Source organism: Hemitrygon akajei, chromosome 25, assembly GCF_048418815.1.
Source record: "Hemitrygon akajei chromosome 25, sHemAka1.3, whole genome shotgun sequence".
NCBI classification, from domain to species: Eukaryota; Metazoa; Chordata; class Chondrichthyes; order Myliobatiformes; family Dasyatidae; genus Hemitrygon; species Hemitrygon akajei.
Window position 1 is genome coordinate 50,123,442 of NC_133148.1, and position 26,754 is coordinate 50,150,195.

Below are 26,754 nucleotides of genomic sequence, written 5' to 3' on the forward strand. Positions count from 1 at the left end.
GAGCTTGCCAGTGTTGTACTTTGTACATGGTTCATACATTTCAAAAACATTTTTGGTCTTGGTCTTGGTCTTGGTGAGGTTCATGGCTTCCTTTACCATGCCAGAAGCTTCACTTCAGTTTTCACTACTGTCAGCCATGCAAGTCCCAGTTGGTGACATGGGACTACCATTGCACTCTGATGTAGAAGGATTCTTCATTTTTGTTTCCGTAACTGTGACGAGAGTCCTTGATGAAGATGGCTTGGACCCAAATGCTGGAGTATCTGAAGCAAAGTGCGAGACACGGTATCAAACTAGATTGAGAACTAAGCACTAAACAAACACTAGTAGGGTTTAAGACTGAGCACCGAACATCAGTTCAGGTGTTCTTTACATACTCAATTATTGGTGCCCAAAACATGATTATCAATTAACGGGATCATTCTGAACCTTAAAGGGGCTGCAACCAGCTATCCATACTCCACAGTGTTAGAGTGTATAAATCCTGAAAGCTGGCATGGTTGGAAGTGTCTTGTAACAATTACAATTTTTCTTTTTGACTAGTCAGGTTCACTAATCCTGACCTGAAACTCAGAACATGGAGGAACAGTGGACCATTCTTAGACTGGCCTCTACCCTTTGACCTGTTTGGCATAGGTGACCCTACCTGGAGCTAGAGCACAAGATCCTGACACAAACCAACATAGCTCTCTGGGTCACTGAGGCAATCAAGCCTCCAAACCCTAGAGCAAGGTTGTGGGCCTCTTGAAGGGAAAAAAAATATTCACCATTTTGACTGGAGCCATGGTGTGGTTGTTGTGTCAGGAGGACGTAAAAGGTTTGGAAATTTTCCACTATCTGTCTCAACATTGATCCCTCAACCAGCATCATGGAATGTCAGGTCTCTTTATACTTCATTGCTGTTTCAGAGAGGTTGCTCTGTGTAATTTGAGTCCCACCTTCCCTCCGTGACAACAGAGACTCCACGTCAAAAGGTATTTCATTTTCTGCAGAAACCACCCTGGTTTGCCGAGGAGTCATGATAGCTGATGAGTGACAGTAAATCACCTTGAGAGAGGTGAACTTTGGTTTGATTGGTAATTCAATCAGCACGGTTTATACTTTACTGAGAATGCAAGAATTGGAGCACACAGCATCCCCACCACCAGGGTGGGTATTCAAAATTACCCACCTTGCTGATCTGCAGCTTGTATGCCCTCCCCCAACGGTTTCCTTTCAATACGGACTGTTCAGCTGCACTTGTTTGCCAATCTACTGGGGAGCATGCAGCTACCAGCAACAACAACTTCTCGAATTCCCTGAATTAAACATTCTGTTCCTCTCACTGGATGAAACAGGTCAAAGAGATTTTGTGGGGAAAACTGCTGAGGGCTTGGCGGTGAAATTGATGGCACCGGTTCCCTGAAAGTGAAAATACCTTAGAAGTGTAAATTCCACCCATTTCCATCAGGAATTTCTGTTTTACATTGATTCTCCTGGTGTGGGTGCAGTCAGAAGATTGTGTGGTAACTCTTTTTATTGCTAAATACATTTTCCTGCAAAGACAGTCTCAGACTGTCTCTCAGAGGGATATCTGTCCACTGACTGGTGTCTCTCAGTCCCTGTCTCTCAGAGGGATATCTGTCCACTGACTGGTGTCTCTCAGTCCCTGTCTCTCAGAGGGATATCTGTCCACTGACTGGTGTCTCTCAGTCCCTGTCTCTCAGGGGGATATCTGTCCACTGACTGGTGTCTCTTTCTCTGTCGCTGGGATTCTATGTGTTTCAGTTTACACAAACTGTTCATCGCTGAAATTGATGAATCGAGCAGAGTGTGACAGATCTTTAATCCGGATCTGGTCACTGCCGCTAACCTGCCGCCTGTTGCAGAGACAAACATCTTTTGGGGAATTGAAATCGCTGCTGTGGGCGGGGACAGGAAGCTGCGCCTCTGGTTTCAGTGTGTGAGAGCCTGTTCAAACCGCGGCTCCCTCTCTCACTCACAGCCCACGTCCCTATTTAAACAGCGCTCACTGCGGCTCCGGACAAAGCCGCCGATCTCAACAGTGTCCAAGTCCGGCTCAGTGTTCAGGGCGATGGGGGTCGTTCCTTATCTCTGTCTCCTCCTGTCTTGTCTGGCAGGTGGGTGTCCCGCGGCTTGTCGTCCTCCCGCGACCGGCTGTTTCTCGGAGGCTTTGTGAATCCCTGCCCGTGGAACATTTTATTAATTTCTGCTCTTTTTTATTGACAGGCGTGCGGTCCGACATCATGCTGACACAGCCCAAGTCAGCGGTGGTACAGCCCGGACAGTCCCACAGTCTGTCCTGTGAGGTCAGTGGGTTCAGCCTCAGCAGCTACTACATGTACTGGGTGAAACAGGTCTCCGGGAAAGGGCTGGAGTGGGTGGCGGCTGTATCAAGTGGCGATAGCACGTATTACGCGCCTGGAGTCCAGAGCCGGTTCACTATTTCCAAGGACAGCAGCACCGTTTATCTGCAAACGAACAGCCTGAGACTGGACGACTCGGCCACCTATTACTGTGCGAGAGGCACAGTGAGAGAGACCGGGACTGGACCGGGACAAAAACCCCAGCGAGAGTGCCTGCCCTTCGGGGGCTGAGGGAAAGGGCAGCAGTGATCGCCACAGCTGTATCCCGGTCGTTCTGGGCCACATCCGCTCGTCCACGCAATGGAAGGCGGGTTGTCAGTGGGGATTCCCGAGAAGAGATGCTGGATGGATGGAGGGGCTCAGCGGACCAGTTCAGAGGGCAGCTCGGAGCCAAGCGCCGTGAGTGGGAATGGGGTCACCGATCGACCTGGTCAGGTGCCGGTCCTTCGTGTACACGTAACAGTGTAGACAAAGCTATGAGGAACTATGTGGTCCAGCTATGAGGAACGTTAATGATCAGAGAAACTTTGGTGTTCTAGTGCAGTTTGACTGAGGAGTGACTGTGCTGGGAGACAGTGAGAGGAGCGGAGGTTATCGTACGGCGGTGTATCACTGTGTACTGGGTGGGGTATGCCTGACTACTGGGGCGGAGGAACCTGGCTGACAGTGACTTCAGGTAAGACCAACTTCTCAATTGTATCTTCACGCACCAGTATTTAATTTATTTACGGTTTTGGCGAATTCGGTGATTCGCCTGAAATCAGTGAGATATTTAGAGCGAGTACGTGAATCTCCCCGAACCAGCGGGTTTCTCTGGAGCCCAGTAACAGTACAAGGGTACATACCCCACACTACCAGTGAACTGTCCACAGACCGAGAACAGGCTCAGGGGAATGGGGTCGGATCTTGTCACCAGACTGTTCCTTGACACCGGCCGGTTGTGCTGAGTGAGCTCAGTGTTTGGTTCAAGTCTGGCTTCTGATCCTCAGCACCAACTGAAGCCACGTTCAGGGGCTGAGCGTTTCAGTGCAGTTGAACTCGTTCCCTGTCAGTGACAACAATGGATCTGTTCAGTGTCAAGTTATTGGGATCGGGTTTTACTGTCGGCTGCTTTCATGTTGAAGGTAATGGGATTGAGACATAATCTGAGGGAATGGTTACACATGTATGATCTGGTTGATGGCTCAATATCCCCAGGGTACAGGTGGGTGTCAGTCCCATCATGTAATGTCCGGCGTGAGGTCCGTCCCGGGATACAGCAAAAGTATCGGTGATATCCCAGGATTAATTGATGGGATTAAGGTTTTAGTTTTATTCCCTGATGGGTGAGGAGGTGGGGTACGGTGGGGAAGAATTTTGGAGTGAGAAGGCAGTGGGGAAGTGGTGCAGGAAAGGTAAAGCAGGGAATTGAAATCTGAATTGCTTCACACATTCCGGGCAGCCTTGCATTGGTGGGCGGGGGAGGGGGGAGTGGTGCAGGTGGGGTGGGGAGGGGAGCGTTCAAGTCAATAATGTGTAATGGGGAGCATTTAAGTGAAGGTTTGTTGATGAACGTTTGTGATCTGGAACACACTGCCTGAATGATGGTGGTGGTCAATAGTGAATGTAGAGAGGGAACAGGAGGAGATCCGCCTTTTGTAGGGATACAGGGAAGAGCAGAGAGACCAATGGGTTTATTGGGTTTGCTCAGTTTAAGGGAAGCACAGACACTATCGGATGAATGGCCTCACTCACTGCTCTGTCATTCAATGGAATCAGTATTTATCTTGTAAATCTGGGAAATTCTTCCTCAAAGGGATTCCATCAAGTACCCCAGTGTGCACAGAGCATGAGTTTAATGCAGATTACAGCTCCTAATTCTTGTCTTGGCGGCCACGGATTAGAAACAAAGATCCTCTTGCACTGCCCCATCCCTCCTAGGGCAGGGGCAGCAGAGGTTAGACAGAGTGAAGCTACCCCCAACCTGTCCCATCACACAGTCACGGGACACGAGTTGAAATTTACTGATCAAATGAACTGCTTATTCTCAGTTCAGAGACGGAACATCTGCTCTAATTTCTTGCCCTCCTCCATCTCGCGACTGCGTTTGTTTAACAAGTGTTTTCCTACATGAACCAGTGTTGCTGGTGATTCAGTGAAAGTGTTTGTGAGATAAAATTCTGACATTTACAGACACCTTTCATGGTGTCCCCGAGCTCTTCACATGCAATGAAGTAGTTTCAAAGTACAGCCCTGTTGTAGAGTCGGGAATGTGGAGCCACTCTGCACACAGCAGAATCCACAATCTGCAAGGTGAGAACGATCAGACAGTCTGTTCTGGTGATGTTATTGAAGGAGAAATATTGTCCAGGACACCGTGGACACAGTGATCCAATGGACAGGCGCAAGGTTGGATTCGGAGTGATGGGAAACAGGGCAGTACATCAAAGCAGATGAGTAGTGCAGAGGGATGGATGAACAGTCCACGGTTACCACCACAACAAACTGACAAATTTAAACTCAGTTCATCATAATCTGCAACAGATTTGGATCTGTGGTCAGATTTCCAACATCTTAATAATTGGTAATGTTTTTAAATCCAGTCATTAGTAATGATGACCCTTCAGTTTTACTGATGCCCCACGGGGAAGGAGATCTCTCATCCTTACCCTTCGAGCCTATTTATGACTCCTGACCCATCAATGTGTTTGTCTCCAAATGTCTCTGAATGGCAGCTCAGATGTGTAATTCATTCAGACTTTACCGGCAAAGCTCAGATCCCAAAAAATGAATAAATAAAATTCCCATCTGTTGTTCATACTACCCGATGTTGTATCCACTTACTACAATACAGACTAAAATCAGACTGAGTCTCCCCCGATCGACTGATTCAACATCAATTGTTTTGTACAAATATTCGTGTCATTTCATTTCAAATTTCTTCTGAGCTGATCCAGACTGATCCAGTTCCCCTCTTCACCCCAGCACCCTGTGACCCACCCAGATCCAGTTCCCCTCTTCACCCCATCACCCTGTGACCGACCCAGATCCAGTTCCCCTCTTCACCCCATCACCCTGTGACCCACACAGATCCAGTTCCCCTCTTCACCTCAGCACCCTGTGACCCACACAGATCCATTTCCCCTCTTCACCCCAGCACCCTGTGACCCACCCAGATCCAGTTCCCCTATTCACCCCAGCACCCTGTGACCCACCCAGATCCAGTTCCCCTCTTCACCCCAGCACCAGTTCCCCTCTTCACCCCAGCACCCTGTGACCCGCCCAGATCCAGTTCCCCTTTTCACCCCAGCACCCTGTGACCCACCCAGATCCAGTTCCCCTTTTCACCCCAGCACCCTGTGACCCACCCAGATCCAATTCCCCTCTTCACCCCAGCACCCTGTGACCCACACAGATCCATTTCCCCTCTTCACCCCAGCACCCTGTGACCCACCCAGATCCAGTTCCCCTATTCACCCCAGCACCCTGTGACCCACCCAGATCCAGTTCCCCTCTTCACCCCAGCACCAGTTCCCCTCTTCACCCCAGCACCCTGTGACCCGCCCAGATCCAGTTCCCCTTTTCACCCCAGCACCCTGTGACCCACCCAGATCCAGTTCCCCTTTTCACCCCAGCACCCTGTGACCCACCCAGATCCAATTCCCCTCTTCACCCCAGCACCCTGTGACCCACCCAGGTCCAGTTCCCCTCTTCACCCCAGCTCCCTGTGACCCACCCAGATCCAGTTCCCCTCTTCACCCCAGCTCCCTGTGACCTACCCAGATCCAGTTCCCATCTTCACCCCAGCACCCTGTGACCCACCCAGGTCCAGTTCCCCTCTTCACCCCAGCTCCCTGTGACCCACACAGATCCAGTTCCCCTCTTCACCCCAGCTCCCTGTGACCCACCCAGATCCAGTTCCCCTCTTCACCCCAGCACCCTGTGACCCACCCAGATCCAATTCCCCTCTTCACCCCAGCTCCCTGTGACCCACCCAGATCCAGTTCCCCTCTTCACCCCAGCACCCTGTGACCCACCCAGATCCAGTTCCCCTGCACCCCAGCACCCTGTGACCCACCCAGATCCAGTTCCTCTCTTCACCCCAGCACCCTGTGACCCACCCAGATCCAATTCCCCTCTTCACCCCAGCACCCTGTGACCCACCCAGATCCAGTTCCCCTCTTCACCCCAGCACCCTGTGACCCACCCAGATCCAGTTCCCCTCTTCACCCCAGCACCCTGTGACCCACCCAGATCCAATTCCCCTCTTCACCCCAGCACCCTGTGACCCACCCAGATCCAGTTCCCCTCTTCACCCCAGCACCCTGTGACCCACCCAGATCCAGTTCCCCTCTTCACCCCAGCTCCCTGTGACCCACCCAGATCCAGTTCCCCTCTTCACCCCAGCACCCTGTGACCCTCCCAGATCCAGTTCCCCTGCACCCCAGCACCCTGTGACCCACCCAGATCCAGTTCCCCTCTTCACCCCAGCACCCTGTGACCTACCCAGATCCAATTCCCCTCTTCACCCCATCACCCTGTGACCCACACAGATCCAGTTCCCCTCTTCACCTCAGCACCCAGTGACCCACACAGATCCATTTCCCCTCTTCACCCCAGCACCCTGTGACCCACCCAGATCCAGTTCCCCTATTCACCCCAGCACCCTGTGACCCACCCAGATCCAGTTCCCCTCTTCACCCCAGCACCAGTTCCCCTCTTCACCCCAGCACCCTGTGACCCGCCCAGAACCAGTTCCCCTTTTCACCCCAGCACCCTGTGACCCACCCAGATCCAGTTCCCCTTTTCACCCCAGCACCCTGTGACCCACCCAGATCCAATTCCCCTCTTCACCCCAGCACCCTGTGACCCACCCAGGTCCAGTTCCCCTCTTCACCCCAGCTCCCTGTGACCCACCCAGATCCAGTTCCCCTCTTCACCCCAGCTCCCTGTGACCTACCCAGATCCAGTTCCCCTCTTCACCCCAGCACCCTGTGACCCACCCAGGTCCAGTTCCCCTCTTCACCCCAGCTCCCTGTGACCCACCCAGATCCAGTTCCCCTCTTCACCCCAGCTCCCTGTGACCCACCCAGATCCAGTTCCCCTCTTCACCCCAGCACCCTTTGACCCACCCAGATCCAATTCCCCTCTTCACCCCAGCTCCCTGTGACCCACCCAGATCCAGTTCCCCTCTTCACCCCAGCACCCTGTGACCCACCCAGATCCAGTTCCCCTGCACCCCAGCACCCTGTGACCCACCCAGATCCAGTTCCTCTCTTCACCCCAGCACCCTGTGACCCACCCAGATCCAATTCCCCTCTTCACCCCAGCACCCTGTGACCCACCCAGATCCAGTTCCCCTCTTCACCCCAGCACCCTGTGACCCACCCAGATCCAGTTCCCCTCTTCACCCCAGCACCCTGTGACCCACCCAGATCCAATTCCCCTCTTCACCCCAGCACCCTGTGACCCACCCAGATCCAGTTCCCCTCTTCACCCCAGCACCCTGTGACCCACCCAGATCCAGTTCCCCTCTTCACCCCAGCTCCCTGTGTCCCACCCAGATCCAGTTTCCCTCTTCACCCCAGCACCCTGTGACCCTCCCAGATCCAGTTCCCCTGCACCCCAGCACCCTGTGACCCACCCAGATCCAGTTCCCCTCTTCACCCCAGCACCCTGTGACCCACCCAGATCCAATTCCCCTCTTCACCCCAGCACCCTGTGACCCACACAGATCCAGTTCCCCTCTTCACCCCAGCACCCTGTGACCCACCCAGATCCAATTCCCCTCTTCACCCCAGCACCCTGTGACCCACCCAGATCCAGTTCCCCTCTTCACCCCAGCACCCTGTGACCCACCCAGATCCAGTTCCCCTCCACCCCAGCACCCTGTGACCCACCCAGATCCAGTTCCCCTCTTCACCCCAGCACCCTGTGACCCACCCAGATCCAGTTCCCCTCTTCACCCCAGCACCCTGTGACTCACCCAGATCCAATTCCCCTCTTCACCCCAGAACCCTGCTGTCAGTTTGAGGGGTGTTTTTATAAAGATCCAGAGGAACACTGATCCATAGGTGGGTCAGAAAAAACCCCGTCCACAACACAGTTCAAGGTAATTCTGACAACTGGTCAAACCACATCTCCTCAACATATCCACCTGTCAAAGCTGTCATAGGTCAATTAGTTTATTGATCTTCACACCTTTACCTACCTTGGTAAGTCAACTCTTCTCCTTTTCAAGAATATTTTGCAACTTAAGTGATTAGGAATTGTCACAACCTGTATTTCCTGACTGAACTCTCTGGTCTGGTCATTCTGTGAGAATATTACCCACATCTGCTGGCATTCTAAGATTTTTTAAAATTATTTTTTGTCAGTTTCTACAATACAACTACATAAAAACCATCAGTAAATTAGACATTTATACAGTGCAAAATAAACATGTCTAATATATAATTCATGACAATAAGTAAAAGGCACCCAAAATAAAATCTTATAAAGTTAATGTTCTCCCCACCTTCCTACCACAAACCTCTAGGCCAACCATTACAATGTGTAAAAGAAAAATTAATTGGAGTGTTCGACCCTACAGAGCTGTATATATATACATACATGTAGCGGTGTGCTACACGCAGCGCTAAAATAACTACACGGAGTCGGTAAACTGCAATTAAAGAAGAAGATTTTATTTGAACTTCACAGCCTTGCTTTAAATCCTCCCTCATCCCGCCCTCCCCGGGCGCGGTTGCTGTAAGGTGCACGTACTCACAAACCCCCGCAGGCTTTTCCCTTTGTTGGTGAAGTAGACCTGGCCTTTGTGCCAGTGCGCTAGGAAGTGGGTCGCCACATAACCCCCCCGTCAGAACCGGCGATACACCCCCCAATGTCCACAGTCTGGGCCGGACCCTGTTTGGGAGGTCGGCCTCTGCGCCGCCGTGCCGGAAACTGGACCGGTTGCACCAAGTCCACATGGGCCGGTTTGAGTCGGTCCACCGTGAAAACCTCCTCTCTCCCCCCAACGTCCAGCACGAACGTGGACCCATTGTTCCTGAGCACCGTAAACGGCCCCTCGTAGGGCCGTTGCAGCGGTGGCCGATGCCCGCCCCTTCGTACAAACACAAACTTACAGTTCTGCAGGTCTTTGGGTACGCAGGTCGGGTTCTGCCCATGCTGCGAAGTGGGTCTGGGGGCCAGGTCACCGAGCCTCTCGCGTAGTCTGCCCAGGACTGCTGCGGGTTCTTCCGCATGCCCCCTTGGGGCTGGGATGAACTCCCCGGGGATGACCAGGCGTGCGCCGTACACCAACTCGGCCGACGAGGCGTGCAGATCGTCTTTGGGGGCCGTGCGGATGCCGAGTAGGACCCAGGGAAGCTCGTCCGCCCAGTTGGCTCCTAGCAGGCGGGCCATGAGAGCCGACTTCAGGTTCGACTGTGGGTGGCAGGCAGTTGTGTGGTGCAGCTGTGTCGCCAAAAGGCTGGCCATAGCTGACCACAGGCTGGAGGTGAACTGGGCGCCTCTGTCGGAGGTAATGTGGGCCGGTACACCAAAGCGGGACACCCAGGTGGCGATCAGTGCCTGGGCATAGGATTCGGAGGTGGTGTCGGTGAGCAGGATCGCCTCTGGCCATCTTGTGAACCGGTCCACGATAGTCAGGAGGTGCCACGCTCCGCGCGACACTGGCAGGGGGCCCACGATATCCACGTGAATGTGGTCGAAACGCCGGTGGGTGGGGTGGATCTGCCGCGGCAGAGCTTTGGTGTGCCACTGCACCTTGGCCGTCTGGCAGTGCATGCACGTTCTGGCCCATTCACTGACCTGCTTACGGAGTCCATGCCAAACGAACCTGCTGGAGACCATCCGGACGGTTGTCCTGATGGAGGGGTGCGCCAAGCTATGAATGGAGTCGAAAATGCGTCGCCGCCAAGGTGCCGGGACGACGGGACGGGGCTGGCCGGTGGCGACGTCACAGAGTAGGGTCCTCTCACCTGGGCCTACGGGGAGGTCCTGGAGCTGCAAACCGGAGACTGCAGTCCTGTAACTAGGGTTCTCCTCGTCTGCCTGCTGCGCCTCTGCCAGCACTTCAAAGTCTACCCCTTGGGAAAGGGCATGAATGTTAGGGCGAGAGAGCGCGTCCGCCACGACATTGTCCATACCCGAGACGTGCCGGACACCCGTCGTGTATTCAGAGATGTAGGACAGATGGCGCTGCTGGCGGGACGACCAGGGATCGGACACCTTCGTGAATGTAAAGGTAAGCGGCTTGTGGTTGGTGAACGCGGTGAAGGGCCTACCTTCTAAGAAGTACCTGAAATGCCGGATTGCCAGGTATAGCGCCAACAGTTCCCGGTTGAAAGCACTGTATTTGAGCTCGGGTGGCCGCAGGTGTTTGCTGAAAAACGCCAGGGTTGCCAGCGACCCGCGATGAGTTGTTCCAGTACCCCACCGACTGCCGTGTTAGATGCATCCACTGTGAGTGCGGTAGGGACGTCCATTCTGGGGTGCACTAGCATCGCGGCGTTTGCCAAGGCTTCCTTCGTTTGAATGAAAGCGGCGGCGGACTCCTCGTCCCAGGTAATGTCCTTGCCCGGACCCGACATTAGGGCGAACAGGGGGCAGCATGATTCGGGCAGCATGATTCGGGCAGCTGAAGGGAGGAAGCGGTGGTAGAAATTTACCATACCCACGAATTCCTGAAGGCCTTTGATTGTGGTGGGTCGGGCGAAATGGCGGACCGCGTCTACCTTAGCGGGCAGAGGGGTTGCCCCGTCTTTAGTGATCCTGTGGCCCAGGAAGTCGATGGTGTCGAGCCCGAACTGGCATTTGGCCGGGTTGATTGTTAGACCGTATTCACTCAGTCGGGCGTAAAGTTGACGGAGGTGGGACAGATGATCCTGACGACTGCTGCTGGCTATGAGGATGTCGTCCAAATAGTTGAATGCGAAGTCCAGGTCGCGTCCCACCGCGTCCATTAACCGTTGGAACGTCTGTGCGGCATTCTTCAGGCCGAACTGCATGCGTAGGAACTCGAAAAGGCCGAACGGGGTGATGAGACCCGTTTTGGCGACATCGTCCGGATGCATCGGGATTTGATGGTATCCTTGGACGAGGTCTACCCTGGAGAAGTTCCGTGCGCCGTGCAGGTTTGCTGCAAAGTCCTGAATGTGTGACACAAGGTAGCGGTCCGGTGTGGAAGCCTCGTTCAGCCTGCGGTAGTCGCCGCACGGTCTCCAGCCCCCTGTCGCTTTGGGCACCATGTGCAGGGGGGAGGCCCATGGGCTGTCAGACCGCCGGATGATCCCCAATTCCTCCATCCTCTTGAACTCCTCCTTCGCCAGTCGGAGCTTGTCCGGGGGAAGCCACCGAGCACGGGCGTGGAGGGGTGGTCCCTGGGTCGGGATGTGGTGCTGTACGCCATGTCGGGGCATGGCTGCCGTGAACTGCGGTGCCAGAACCGATGGGAAATCCGCCAGGACTCTGGTGAAGTCGTTGTCGGACAGCGTGATGGAGTCGAGGTGTGGGGCTGGCAACTGGGCTTCTCCGAGGGAGCACGTCTGAAAGGTCTCGGCGTGGACCAGCCTCTGCCTCGGCAGGTCGACCAGCAGGCTGTGAGCCCGCAAAAAATCGGCACCCAGAAGCGGTTGGGCTACGGCGGCCAGTGTGAAGTCTCACGTGAACCGGCTGGAGCCGAACTGTAGCTGCACCGTACGGGTGCCGTAGGTCCTTATCGTGCTGCCATTCACGGCCCTTGGGGGGGACCTGGTGCCCTGTTGCGGGTGTCGTAACTCGTCGGAGGTAAGACGCTGATCTCGGCACCAGTGTCGACCAAAAAACGGCGTCCCGACTGCTTGTCCCAGACATACAAGAGGCTATCCCGATGGCCAGCCACCGTAGCCATCAGCGACGGCTGGCCCTGGCATTTCCCGGGAACTTGCAGGGCGGGCTTCTGCGCCCCACCGCTGGTGGTAGAAACACCATCGTTTGTTGGGCTCCTCACCCCTGCCTCTGTGGTTAGCGGGCTCTGTGGCCGGGCCTGGTCTGGTTTGCTGCTGGGAGCGTGGCCTGGTGATCTGTGGGATGGACGCCCCACTCACCTTCTTGGCGTTCCACAGTAAGTCCGCCCGGGCTGCCACCTTCCGGGGGTCGCTGAAATCTGCGTGGGACAGCAGCAGGCGTATGTCCTCGGACAGCTGCTCCAGGAATACCTGCTCAAACATGAGGCAGGGTTTGTGTCCGCCGGCCAGAGACAACATCTCATTCATTAAAGCCGATGGAGGTCTGTCTCCTAAGCCATCCAGGTGCAGTAAACGGGCAGCCCGCTCGCGGCGGGAGAGTCCGAAAGTCCTTAGGAGCAGGGCTTTGAATTCCATGTACTTGCCGTCCGCTGGGGGAGACTGTAAGAACTCCGCAACCTGGGCCGCTGTGTCCTGGTCGAGGGAGCTCACCATGTCGTAGTAACGTGTCCTCTGAGGTTATCTGCCGAACTTGGAATTGGGCTTCTGCTTGCTGGAACCAGAGGTGAGGTCGCAGCGTCCAGTAGCTTGGCAGCTTCAACGAAACCGCATGAACAGATGCGGCGTCGGTCATCTCCGGTCCAAAAATCCCGTCGGGGTCACCAATTGTAGCGGTGTGCTACACGCAGCGCTAAAATAACGACACGGAGTCGGTAAACTGCAATTAAAGAAGAAGATTTTATTCGAACTTCACAGCCTCGCTTTAAAGCCTCCCTCATCCCGCCCTTCCCGGGCGCGGATGCTGTAAGGTGCACGTACTTACAAACCCCCGCAGGCTTTTCCCTTTGTTGGTGAAGCAGACCTGGCCTTTGTGCCTGGGCGCTGGCTATTTGTGAGCCGGTTCGAGTGCGCTAGGAAGTGGGTCGCCATATATATATAAAAAGAAAATATAATGCCAACTACCAAAACTATAATGTAATTCACATCAAAGTAAAACTATAAAATTTACAGAAAAAGAAAGCTGAAAGTAAGGGATTGTAGTACAGCAAAAAAAAGGATAAAATTAATCTAAAGCAGAGTTATGAAAGTATTCAAGAAAAGGTCCCCACACTTTATGAAACTTTATATCCAAACTGAGAAGTGAATAATGAATCTTTTCAACGTCTAAACAGGACATAATATCACTAAGCCATTGAGCATGAGTGGATGGGGCAACATCTCTCCACCTAAGAAGAATTAAGTGTCTAGCCAAAAGAGAAGCAAAAGGTAATGTTCGACATTTAGTCGGACTCAAATGCATGTCTACTTCACCGAAAGTGCCAAAACAAGCAATCAGAGGGTTAGGTTCTAAGTAGCAATTAAGAATATGGGATATAGTTGAAAGAAACTTCTCTCCGGAATTTATCTAGACTAGGACAAGCCCAGCACATATGAATAAGAGAAGCCTCGCTTCCTTTACACTTGTCACAAATGGGACTAACATCAGGATAAAACCGCGATAATTTAGTTTTAGACATATGAGCCCTATGTACGATTTTAAACTGCAAAAGTCAGTGGTGAGCACATAAAAAGGCTGAGTTAACTGACTTAAGAATTGAATCCCAAACTGCATCAGATAAAGAAACATTTAAATCATGTTCCCAGGCAGTTCTAATTTTATAGAAGGAGGTACGCCTCAAGATCATTAACTGATCATGAATAGTAGATATTAAACATTTATCCAATGGATCAATACAAAAAAACAGGTCCACAACGTTTTTCTCAGGCATCTCAGGAAAGTTTAATATTAAAGGGTTAATGAAATGTCTACTTTGAAGATGTCTAAAGAAATGAGTATTAGGTTTACAGACAGTTGTTGAAAAGTTACAGAATGATTATCTATGAAAAGATCTTCAAGGCGTCTAATGCCCTTTCTGTACCAATCATGAAATGTTGAGTCTTGCATAAAGGGTAGGAAAAGATGATTGTGTAATATACGACTGGAGAGAAGGAAACCATGAAGGCCATTATATTTTCTGAACTGACCCCATATTCTCAGAGTATGTCTAATAAGAGGATTAACAATTAGCCTAGGCAAGTGACAAGGAAGTGCGGATCCAAGAATTGCAGAAATGAAGAGATCCTTACTAGAGTTCAACTCCATTGCCACCCATTTTGGGCAGTCAGACTGTTTATAAAACAAAGTAAAACAATGAATATTAGCTGCCCAATAATATAAATGACAATTAGGCAAGGCCATACCACCTTCGTTTTTAGATTGTTGAAGATCAGCTTTATTAATTATGGAACGTTTGCCCTTCCATAGACAGGACAAAATAATAGATTCTTATGAATCAAAAAAAGCTTTAGAATAAAAAATTGGTAAAGATTGAAATAAGTATAAAAATTTAGGAAGGATATACATTTTAATGACATTTATTTGACCTACCAGAGACATGGACAAGGGTGACCACTGTGGCAAAATCTGTTTTGTAGAATTTAAAAGATTACCAGAATTTTCTCAAAAAAATTCTTGAAGTTCCTTGTTACTGTAATACCAAGGTGAGTGAATTGTTTATCAACTACATTAAAAGGGAGGTCATGAAATACTAATTTTTGTTATTCTCTATTGATTGGGAAAAGTTTGCTCTTGTGTAAATTAAGTTTTTAACCAGAATGCTGACTAAATCGATTAAGAAGTAAAAACATTAGGGATTAGGAAGTAGTAGGATTTGATATAAAAAGTAAAAGATCATTGGCATAAACAGAATCTTTGTGCTCAACACCTCCTCTCCAAATCCCCATCAGTTCAGCACAGCTATGAATTGCAATCACCAGTGGCTCTACGGCCAAATCAAAATGTAAGGGAGTTAAAGGGCATCCTTGTTGGGAGCCATGTTTAAGGCCAAAAGACTGGGATTGCTGAGAATTGGTCAAAACAGAAGCAGTGGGACATGAATATAACAATTTAATCCATGTAATAAAATTTTGTCCAAAATCTATTTTTTTCTAAAACTGCAAAAAGATAATTCCACTCCACATGATCGAATGTTTTCTCTGCATCAAGAGAAATGACACATTCAAGAGTCCTCATTGAAGGTAAATATAAGATATTAAATAAATGCTGTATATTAAAAGAGGGCAGGTGATTTTTAATAAAACCAGTTTGATCTTCAGAAATAATAGAAGGTATAAAATTCTCCATTCTATGACCCAAAACTTTAGACAAAACTTTAACATCAATATTTAACAGAGTATTTGACCTTTACGATGAACACCCTGTTGGAACTTTACCTTTTTTGGCTAAAAGAATGATACATGCCTTGTTAAATGATGCTGGCAATTTACCATGTTTAAATGAATCAGAGAGAACTAAGAATAAGTGAGACGAAAGCAGTGAGGAAAATTATTTATAAAATTCTACAGAAAACCTGTCGGGTTCAGGAGATTTGCCCGACTGTAGTGCAGAAATGGCAAAGGATATTTCCTCTAGTGATAATGGCTAATTGAGTTTTGCCATAAGATCGGAAGAAAATGAAGGAATATTTAAACTGTTTAAACAATGCTCAACAGAGATACTATCATTTGAAGATTCAGAGGTATAAAGTCGAGAATAATAATTCTTAAATGTGTCATTAATTTCAGAATGATTTGACGTAATGTTCCCATTTCCCATTCGCATTTTTGTAATTTGTTGTTGAGCTTTACAGTGTCTTAGTTGGTTGACTAAAGTCTTGCTGGATTTATCACCGTGAATATAAAATCAGCTCTCACTTTCAAGAAGCTGACGTTTAACTGGTTGAGTGGAAATCCGGTCAAACTTAGTTTGAAGTTCTACTTGCTTCTTGTACAGTTCAGAATTTTTGGTTTCAAATCTAATCACTCTAAATAGGTCTTTCTTTTCAGTTTTGCAGTATATGAAATTACTTGAGGCCTCATGTATGCTTTTATGGCATCCCAGATAACCTGGGATGAGACTTCAAATGACATGTTAGTGTTTAAAGAGAAGTTATTTGGTCCTTCATAAATCTTATAAAACCATTATCCGACAACAAGGTCAGATTAAAACACCAATGTTTATTCATTTGAGGGAAACCAGGAAAATTTATACACAGGGTAACTGGGGCATGATTCGAAATCAATATACTCTGATAATCACAAGAGCGAACAGATGGAATCAGCTGGTTATCCATCAAAAAATAATCAGTTCTAGTAAAACATGTGAAAAAAGGAACAATCTCTCTCAGTAGGATGGAAAAAATGCCACACATCAGAGATACCACAATTAGAAAGAAAAGAGTGAATAGATAAAACAGATTTACTAGCTAGTCTAGGAACAGAGGACGATCGATCCAAAAATAGATCTAGCCAACATTTAAAATCACCACCCAATATAACAGAATATAAACTCAAGTCAGGCAATAAAGAGAAAAAAACGATCAAACAAGTCCACATCATCCGAACTGGGAGTGCACAGATTACCCAACACTATCCTAGTGTTATACAATTTCCCAGAGACAATAATAAAATGAGCATTGGTATCACATACTTTGTTGTGAATCTCAAAGGGAACATTTTGATTAATAAGGTTTGAGACCCCCGCCCCCGGCTTTAGCTGGGAAAGCAGAATGGAAGTGCTGTCCTACCCACCTGGACATAAGACAAGAGTTATCAAAACTACGAATGTGTGTTTCTTGCAAAAAAGCAATGTCAGCTTTGAGCCTCTTAAGATGTGAAAACACCTTCCTTCTTGAGGGATGTTCACTCCCTTAACATTCCAGCTTCTAAAATTCAGTGGGATAACCATTGTCATTTAAAAAAGCATAAAGGGTAGTAGGCATAAACAAGAACAGACATTCAAATAACAGCTCTGTGGCAAAAGTATAAGATAGGAGAATCAGGACAAAAAAATGACCTCAGTAACAAGGAATAGCTAAAGGTTCCATATACGGTGCTGGCATTAGAGAGCTCTCCACTCCCACCCCCCCCCCCCCCCCCGCCCAAATCCCAGAACAAGAAAGCTACCAGAAAACAGCAGCAAGCTCTTCAGAGAAAAAAAACACCCCAGAAACCAATTTCCAGTTCCTTAACATCATCATAAGCTCCGTTTAGTTACCAATTCAAAAACCAGAAAACTTATGCGCTACGAATTAAAATTATACATAAAGAAAAGAGAAACAGTTCCATCAAAAAGTATTAAACTTAACTCAAAGTAATAATCCAGTAGCCAACCTGTGAGAAACTATGAAATAAATCAGTAATTTAAAAAGAAAACAGAAAAAAGCAGAGGAAAAAAAACATTTTAAATAATCAGATGGAGTCTGAAGAAGTCGAAATAGCAGGGAGATTTTCGATAAATTTCTGAGCTTCTGTAACTGAGTTAAGCCACTTTTTGTTTCCAGTACTAAGAGTTATTTGGAGATGGGATGGATAACACAGAGAGGGCCTGAATTGACGATTGTAAAACTCTTTCATAACTTCTTTAAACTTAGTGCGCAGTCTCAGAACTTGAGGAGCATAATCCTCAACAATACGGATAAAATGACCCTTGTAATCCAATTTTCTCCTCCAACGTGCTTCCATGATCAAAAGGTTTTTCACCTGATATCGATGAAAACAGAGAATAACTGGGCGTGGCCTAGAACCCCAATTTGGGCTTGGCCAGAAATGTACAGTGAGCTCTGTCTAACTTGGGTGGAGTCAGAAGAATATACTTCCCAAAATTCTCACAGAGTAAAGAGGAAAAAAAATTCAATAAGAGATCCACTTACAATAGCCTCTGGCAGACCGAGGATTCATAGATTATGATGTCTGTTCTGACCTTCAAAATCAGTTATTTTGGATGTTTACTTGGTTTTATGCTCTCTCATATTGGAACAGATGGCTTCCAGCTGCTGAGCACAACATTTTAAATCTTTGGTAGCTGACTCAAGATGAGAGAAACGTTTGGTATGATCCCCCACATTGGAATAAATTTTATCCAATTTTGACTCCAATGAACTGAAAGAAGACCTATATTCAGACTTAAGTTCAGATATAATCTCTTGTCGGTACTGTTCCAAAATGGTGATAATCTCGGCAGAGGAACCGGAGACAATCGCAGTTGCAGGGACTACTTTTTTTCCCAGATTTAGCAAGCTTTGAGGCCATTGTAGGACAGGCATATTCACAGGCAAGTAAGAGAACAAAGAAATTAACAGTTTGGAGTAAAAAAAGGAGATAAGCAGTGCTGAGATAAGAAATGAAATGGAGCAATAATTTTAAGCGACTAAACTATCATCATCTTACCGGAAGTCCTGAGATTTCTCCATCTGCCCAGGAATCTCATGTGTTGGCCGACACTTCTCCACAGAGTCGGGACTAATATATTTCCACAGTTCCGCTGTCCTTTGTGATGCAAGATACCATTCCCTCCCGGTTAGCTAGTACTTTCCACAGGCTCAGTAGGGTTGAAATCCTTGATCAGTCACACAGGGTAAATATGTGAGGCAGTGTCAGCTGTATCATGTAGTCTGCTGAGTTAAATTTCAGAAGCAGAGTCCATTTTCCAACCTCCACTATATTGCACACATGGCGATGGAGACCAGGTACCACTATATCCACACCAATCACTCCTCTCATCAACAGCAACTCCGAACTGATCAGTATTATTCAAATAAGTTACTTCTAAATCTTACTTTTTTGTAAACTCCGTTGATCAGGTGCAACCAGACTTCTCAGAATCAGGAATTGTATTTGGATGACAGACAGATTGTCACTTTGGTATTTTGACTGAAATCCAACCAATCGGACATTGGGTCACTGCCTCAGTCCTGCACTGAAGTGTTGGACTGGACTGTGTGTCCAAGTTGCCACAGTGGGATTGATCCACACCCTCCTACCTCAGTGACACAGAATCACAGCTGAGTGTTAAAGTGATATCGGCTTTGTTACATGGGGTGAATAATTTTGAAAATTACTGCTTTACATAACATCTCCTTTCTCTACCAGTAATGCATTTATTCAGAGAACAATCTGTGAATTTCTTTCCATTTCAGAGGTCAAGTCATTACCAGCAGTCTACATCACACCTTCCTGCAACACAGAATCTGACCAAGGCATCAGACTCCTCTGTCTGGTCAAGGACTATCAGCCTTTGAGCATCAGTCAGACATGGTCCATTAACAGTGTGGACATCACCACAGGAATCAAGAAATACCCGGCGGTGTTGGGGCAAAATTCAAAGTACACGATGAGCAGCTTGCTCGAAGTCTCTGCAGTGGACTGGAAGAATTACATCTACTCCTGCAAGGCAGGGTACAAGCCAAATGAGATTAAGACAGTGGAGTGGCAGAAACGTCAACCTCAACGTTAGTATCAGAAATAATTTATATTTAAAGCTGCACTGATGTCGGAGCATAAATCTGGAGTAGGAGGCTTTGTCATATAATGTAGGAGCATGGCAACTAACTCCTTTATTCTACTCTTACAACAACAGTGAGAAAATGTATGAAAGTTGATCTGGGCAGTTAAGCAATGTCAGGATCCACCTCCGTTGTATCCACTCCATTGTCAAATTACAGGAGCCTCTCCACCAGCCACTCCCACGAAACCCTCCCTACAGATCAGCTCCTCAGACCACTGGTCCATCATACCTCTGAACACAGAACACAGACCTGAACAAGCCTTTGCAGTTACAACAAAATAATTTCATCCTGTCCATCTGTTCTTCTTTCCCATTGATTGTAAAATTGTGTTTCCCAAACTTGCCAGTGGAAACAGCACCACACCATGTACTCCTGCTCACAGGAGCTGGTATCAGTCATTCTCCATTAAACAATTAGATCACGGCAGGTCTGCACCTCAACCCCATGACCCACCTCTCTGCATTATCATAGTATAGTGGGACATACTGCTGGGAGGCCCAAGTGATACACCCAGCCCTCCCACTCACTGGTGTGAGCCATCAGATCATCAGATCAGCTGTAAATTAACAACATTCTTGATATGGCTGGAATTGGGGAACTTGCCCAGGATGAGGGGGAATGAAATCCAAAACATGGGCAAAGCAATCATGTACTGACAGATATTAAATGTGTTACAGCTCCGAAGCTCAGCTCCCTTGTTCCATCCTGGGAGGTGATCCACAGTCAAGCAAATGCTGTCCTGGGCTGTGTGATATCTGGATTCTCTCCTAACAAGGTTAAAGTATCCTGGAAAAAAGATGGATCTGCCCAAGAAGGCATCGTTCTCCCTTCCAATCCGAGATCTGATGGTGGATTTGAAACAATCGCTTACCTGACTGTGCCTGTGCGGGAATGGACCAAGAAACAGAAATATACTTGTGAAGTGAATCACGCACCTTCCGGTTTCAGTGGTCAGGTCAACATGACATATCAAGAGGGTGAGTGATGTCTGAAGAAAAATTCATTAACTTACTCACTAAACTACTTAACTGATACTCCCACACAATTCCTGTCCCTACTGTCACTTGTTGAGTGATTTACAGATGATCTTTGCAATTTGAATCAACTCATATCACCAACAGCTTTAACCACATCTACTGTGCAGGAAAGGTATAAGATGAGGTCACCTGCCCACTCTGTCTCAAGTAATTTTAGTAGACTCTATATGTAGCTATAATGAAAAAAGTTTAGTGAGCAAAGCTCTCTTGCCATGATATACCATCTGGAGAAAATCTTGCTGTTTCCTTTTCACTGTCTTCTCAGTGTTAGTTCCTCAAAATATATCTCTGCAATTTTGTATTTGCTTCAGTCTCCAGAGTCTGTTTCCAATGTTCTCTGAGAGACTGTTCTGTTGATTGTCCACTCACTGAACTGTAGGTGCGTGAATTATTTTTGAATTGATGCCCAGTCCTCGAGTGAATGTTGTGACCTTGTGTCCACAGATCCTCGACCAGGTTCAGAGAGCACATGCATTTATCATGGCTGACACAACCTCATCCCAATAGGATGTGAGAAACAGAGGATAGAGTGTGGGAATCTGTGGGGCTCCCTTTTTTCCAAGCATGGGAAAAGAGGAGAAAATATCTAACACTTAACTCTATGAATCTTCCATTTCCAGGTGGAGATTGTCTCAGCTGTTTTACAGAGCCTGTACCAATGTTCTTTTACCAGATTAGTCCCAATGCAACATTCTCCAATGGTCCTACCCAACATATCATTGTTCAGAAGGAAAGTCTGAAATAAAATGATTGGCTCTGCACACAACTAGTTATTGAATTGTATTACTATCCATTTACTGGATACTAGACCTGCCTCTGATAACCAGTTTTCATTTGCCCATCAGCTCCATTTGGTTCCCCGCCTCCTGAACACTTTCCTCCATGGTCCACTGTCCTGTCAGATTCCTTCTGTTTCAGCCATTAATCTCTTCCACTTATCCCCTACCAGCTTCTTACTTCATACCCCCTCCCCATCCACACCCTTTCCCCCTCAACTGGTGTCACTCTCATCTGACAGAATGTATTCCTCACCACTCCACCCACCTTCTTATTCTGTCTTCTGACCACTTCCTTTCCAGTAACAGTGAAGTGTCTTGGCCTGAAAGATCGGCTGCTCATTCCTCTCCATAGACACTGCCTGACTTGCCAAGTTCCAGCGTTTTGTGTGTGTTCAAGTTTTCCAGCATCTGTAGAATCTCTTGTGCTTCTGGTTGACCATACACTCATTCATTTGTGTACATTGTTGCTTCAGTGTGACTCAGATCCCAATTCCAGTTTCCTTGGCCAGATTCCCTCCTGTCTGACTCCAGTCAGCAAGAACTGGAACCTGTTTTTCACCCAGTGGCTGTGAGGCACGAGGTGATGAAGGTGAACGGGGCAGAAATTCCAAATTGACTCAGTCAAAGGACGGATGACCCTTTGATAATGTTGGGCACAAGACAAATTGGTGAGACAAGACACAGTCTTCTGTCCAATCTGACATGCTTTGTGTGAACATCCTGGTTCAGAGTAATTTGCTGAAGTTACATTGATCCACAGTCCAAGAAGGAAACTCAGTGATCCCAAAGAATGTCAGAAAGGAGAATGTTTTGATAGAATTACCCAAGCATTGACAGGATTATATGCTTCTTGTGGAATAACACCAGCATTCAGCAATAAGGGGAGAGAGAGGCAGTGGTGGACTTTCAGTGCCAGACACTTCCTGACTGTGAGTTTACGGGAGTGGAAGACAGAATCAGTTTTCAGCTGTACAGTGATTCATCCCCCCTCGAACACCTGTATTTGAGAAGCAAGTGAATAATGTCCCAGGTAAGGTCCTGGGACTCACCCATTATTGAAATTGTTTACATTGTGCTATGAATTCAAGGTCAACATTAAATCACGGTGCAGCCCTGGTTTAGTTAAGTGAGTGAACTGATAAAGTTCAAAGTACAAAGTACATTTATTATCAAAGTATGTGCATCATATACAACCTTGAGATTCTCTTCTTGCAGGCAGTCACAAAACAAAGAATCACAATAGAATTCAGAGTCAAACATCAAATGTGTGAAAAAGAAATAATTGTTAGACAGGTACATGGATTGGAAGGGCTCCCAATTTTTTTCTATGCCATGGACCCCAACCATTAAACAAGGGATCTGTGCACCCCAGTTTGGGAACCCCTGTTTTAGAAGGTTATGGGTCAAACACTTGCAAGTGGACTAGTTTGGATGGAGAATCTTGGTCAGAATGGACTAGTTGGACTAAAGGGCCTGTTTCCATGCAATATAACCTGAACCACAGAGGCCCCTAAAGTAAATCCACAGCCACGTCACCGGTTCAGCACTGCAACCGGTCCAGGAGACCGATGGCTGCAGGCCACAGCCACGGAGCCAGGTTCAGTGCTGAGGTGAGTGCCGATGGCTGCAGGCCGCAGCTGCAGAGTCAGTTCAGTGCTGAGGTGAGGGAAGCCTCATAAAGTAGTGAGCTGAATACTGGTTCCTACTTTACCTTCACCCTCAACGGCTTAATCATTTTAATCCCAATTGGCACTTAAATTGGACAATCATCAGTTTGTTTTCTGCTCTCAACCAACATAATCCAGACTTTTACCATAGAAATAATTGTATCCCAGAAAATACTTTCATAACTTGAGGGGAATCTGGATCATTTCACTGGACAGGCACTCTGGAGATCCCTGGCACTCATCTTCAAAATGCTTCCTCACTCTGCCTTCGAACATAATCGCAGCCTCTGATTAGTGCCTCAGTTGTGACTGAATTTCCAGCAGAGCAGCTCTCCCTCTGCTCCTGGGTGGGAATAGTCAGCCTGGACAATGTGTAGAAGCCTCTGGAGGGCAGCTTGAACACACAACATTGTGACAAAGCAGCAGCTAATGTTAGTTACACCAAGAGAACAAAGGTACTTTTAAGCATTTGTGACAAAATGTAAATCTTTCTCCTACTTACATTTTGAAATATGAAGTGTAGTTTCTGAAATATTTTGACTTGAATCTTTGCTCCTGTTCCACAGACACATTCTGAAATACATGGTATTTTCTGTATTTGTTTTAATAAGTTGCTGGTTACAGTTTAAGTGACCATGAAACTGCAAAAACAATGCAAGGGCCAATCTTGTTCATTTACGTTCCTTCAGGGGAATTGGTGAATGGTGAAATAATAATTGTGACATTTCTCCCAGCTGTCTGTCCAGATACCCACCCCTCTGTCACTTTAAGCAAACCTTCCTTCGAAGAGATCTGGACAAAGCGAACAGCGACTATTCTGTGTGAGGTGGTTCACAGTGATTTATGGGGATTCAGTGTAACCTGGCAGGTGGACAGAAAGAAGAGGGAAGATGGGGTGAGGACTCTGGGTCCAGACAGCAACAGAGGTGAAGACATGATCACCAGCAGACTGACAGTCCCTGCCTCAGAGTGGAACAGTGGGGCTGAGTTCTCATGTATGATAAAGGACAAGAGTTTGCCCACACCATTGAAGAAATCCATCAGGAAGGACACAGGTACGTGTGGACAGAATTTAGTGTGAGTCTGATCTCAGCAATTGAACAGATTTATCACCATCCAGCACTAAGATAGACGATAGAAAATGAGAACAGGAGCAGGTCACTGGATCTCTCAATCTGCTGAACCATTCAATCTGGTCTCGACTGATCATCCAAATTCAGTTCATGTTCCTGCTTTCTCCAGATATCCTTTGACCCATTCACCCGAAGAATTATATACAACACATTCTTGAATATATTAGATGATATAACTTCAAGTACTTTCTGTGGGAGATAGTTCCACAGGTTCTCACTCCCTCTCACACGTACACAGCTGAGGCTGCCACCCCTGCTCCAGGGGAGATGGAACAAACAGCACAGGATGATGCAAGTCCAGGGGCTGAGTTGCACTTTCTGTCGAGTTGCTGTGTTCAGCGACTCCCATTGATTGAACTGAATGGACTAACCTTGCTGGAAGCTGCAAAATGCAGCAGGTTCAAGATTTCCACTCCACAAATCCCAATGATGAGCAGAAAGGAAAAAGCCTTTAGCTTCAGATAAGGTGAAGCCTCTCAGATTTAGAAATCGTTCATGTTGGTGCAAGATCAAAATCTATTGGGTAAAGAGGGAATTATTGGAAGATTCATTCTAACTGAGATTCTCTCTGTTCCAGGTGGTGTTGTGACTGGTCCTCACGTCTACCTCCTCCCCCCTTCATCAGATGAGGTAGACACCGATCAGACTGTGACCTTGATGTGTCTGGTCACCAAGTTCTCTCCCGCAGAGATCTATGTGGCCTGGATGGCCAATGACACCCTTCTGAAGACAGGGTTTGTGAACCAGCCGGTGACCAAGGACCCCAGAAAAGGCTGGAACACAATGACCAGTCAGCTGAAGGTTTCTCCTGAGGAGTGGAAGAGCGGCACCACTTTCTCCTGTGTGGTGGGTCATGAGTCGCTCACAACCAACCTGTTCCGAAGCATCAATAAATCTCACAGCAAACCCACCCTGGTCAATCTCTCACTTGTTCTGACTGATAGTTTTAAAACTTGTGTGTAATACTGCGTGATTCAATCCATGAGACCATAGTTTTGTTTGTTTTATGATTATTAATTATCACAGTGGATTATTTAGCTGATTAAAATGATTAAAATCTGAACCTTTTAAAATAATTCAGAATGAAATTAATATCAAGAACCAAATTAAACTACAAACATGATTCACCACAAATGCCTGAGTTTGTGTGTACATTCTCAGACCTTCTACTGCTACATTTTAATGGATTTCAACTCTGTGCGGGAATGCACAATGTATTAAATCCTTATATGTGTCAATGTACTGATCCAAATTCAATAAATATGACATGAATATGCCTTGGTTGTGATTTTTGTTGTTGGGAAATAAGGAACTTTCAACATGAGGTGTGGTAGGTGATGCACACTCGGGGAGAAATAGTAAACTTTATATCTCTGGTGTCTAAACCCTTCCTGCATCGGGTGCCCCACTGATCAGCTGTCAATGAATGGTCAGAGAAATTAGAACCTACGGCCATCTGACAAAGAGTTGAGAGTGGAAACCACTGATTAAATGCCATATTGGTGTCAAAGATGCTGGACCGCTGTTTGAGGGCTCCTTGTCCCCACTAACATTGCTGCTCCTCATCTGGTGCCTGTGTGTTACGAACTAAATGAAAAATATCATTGTTGGGAACTGTTCTGTTCCAATGGTGCGGTTAAACATCTGTCTGTCAGGACAGACGGTTTGCATCTGTACTGATGGGGGACTAATTTCATAGTGGGAAGGTTTGCTTGTGATGCGTGGTGGGGGTGGAGGTGGGTGGTGGATTTCGGTTAAACTGGAGTTGCAGGGATAGGAGCCAGAGTGTCAGAACAGATTGTGGAGAGGCTGTGGAGACAGATGTTGTTCAGGCATTAGACAAGGTCAGGAATCAAGAAGTTAAGCATGGTGTGAGTAATGTTCTGAGCTGTGTATATTTCAAAGCAAGTATTATTGTAGAAAAGGCAGATGAGCTCAGGGCAGAGCTCAACACATGGAATTACGATATTGCAGCTGTTAGTGAGACTTGGTTGCATGAGAGGCAGGACTGGCAGCTCAGTATTCTAGCGTTCCTTTGTTTTAGATTCAACAGACTGGGAGGGATTAAAGGGGGAGTTGTGGCATTAGTGAAAGTGTCATGGCAGTGTTCAATCAGGAGAGACTGAAGAACTCCTCTTGTGAGGCTTTACGGGTGGAAATGAGGAATAAGAAAGGTATGGCCATGTTAATGGGGCTATATTATAGACCACTCTGCAGGATTTAGAGGTGTAAATTGTCGGGAGATCACAGATTATTGCAAGAAACATAAGGTTGTGATAATAGGTGATTTCAACTTTCCAATTGGGTTCCTAGACTACAAAAAGGATGGAGCTTGTCAGATGTATTCAAGAAAGTTTCCTTAATCAGTACAGAGATAGCCTTACAGAGTGTGTGCAATACTTGATTTCTTATTCAGGAATGAGACAGGGCAGGTGACAGAAGACTGTGTACGGAAACA

The 26,754-nt window shown here is 47.4% G+C and overlaps 2 gene segments (V, D, J or C); both read left to right on the plus strand.

Annotated features, from left to right (window-relative positions):
• Positions 1–236: 236 nt before the first annotated feature.
• On the plus strand, positions 237–2,597 carry LOC140716294 (immunoglobulin heavy variable 5-51-like). The segment is given in 3 exon segments: positions 237–273; positions 1,869–2,120; positions 2,230–2,597. Coding segments are annotated over 3 exon segments (657 nt in total).
• A 322-nt stretch (positions 2,598–2,919) lies between these two features.
• On the plus strand, positions 2,920–25,572 carry LOC140716622 (Ig heavy chain C region-like). The segment is given in 5 exon segments: positions 2,920–3,042; positions 19,312–19,623; positions 20,358–20,657; positions 23,898–24,218; positions 24,874–25,572. Coding segments are annotated over 5 exon segments (1,365 nt in total).
• The last annotated feature ends 1,182 nt before the right edge of the window (positions 25,573–26,754 follow it).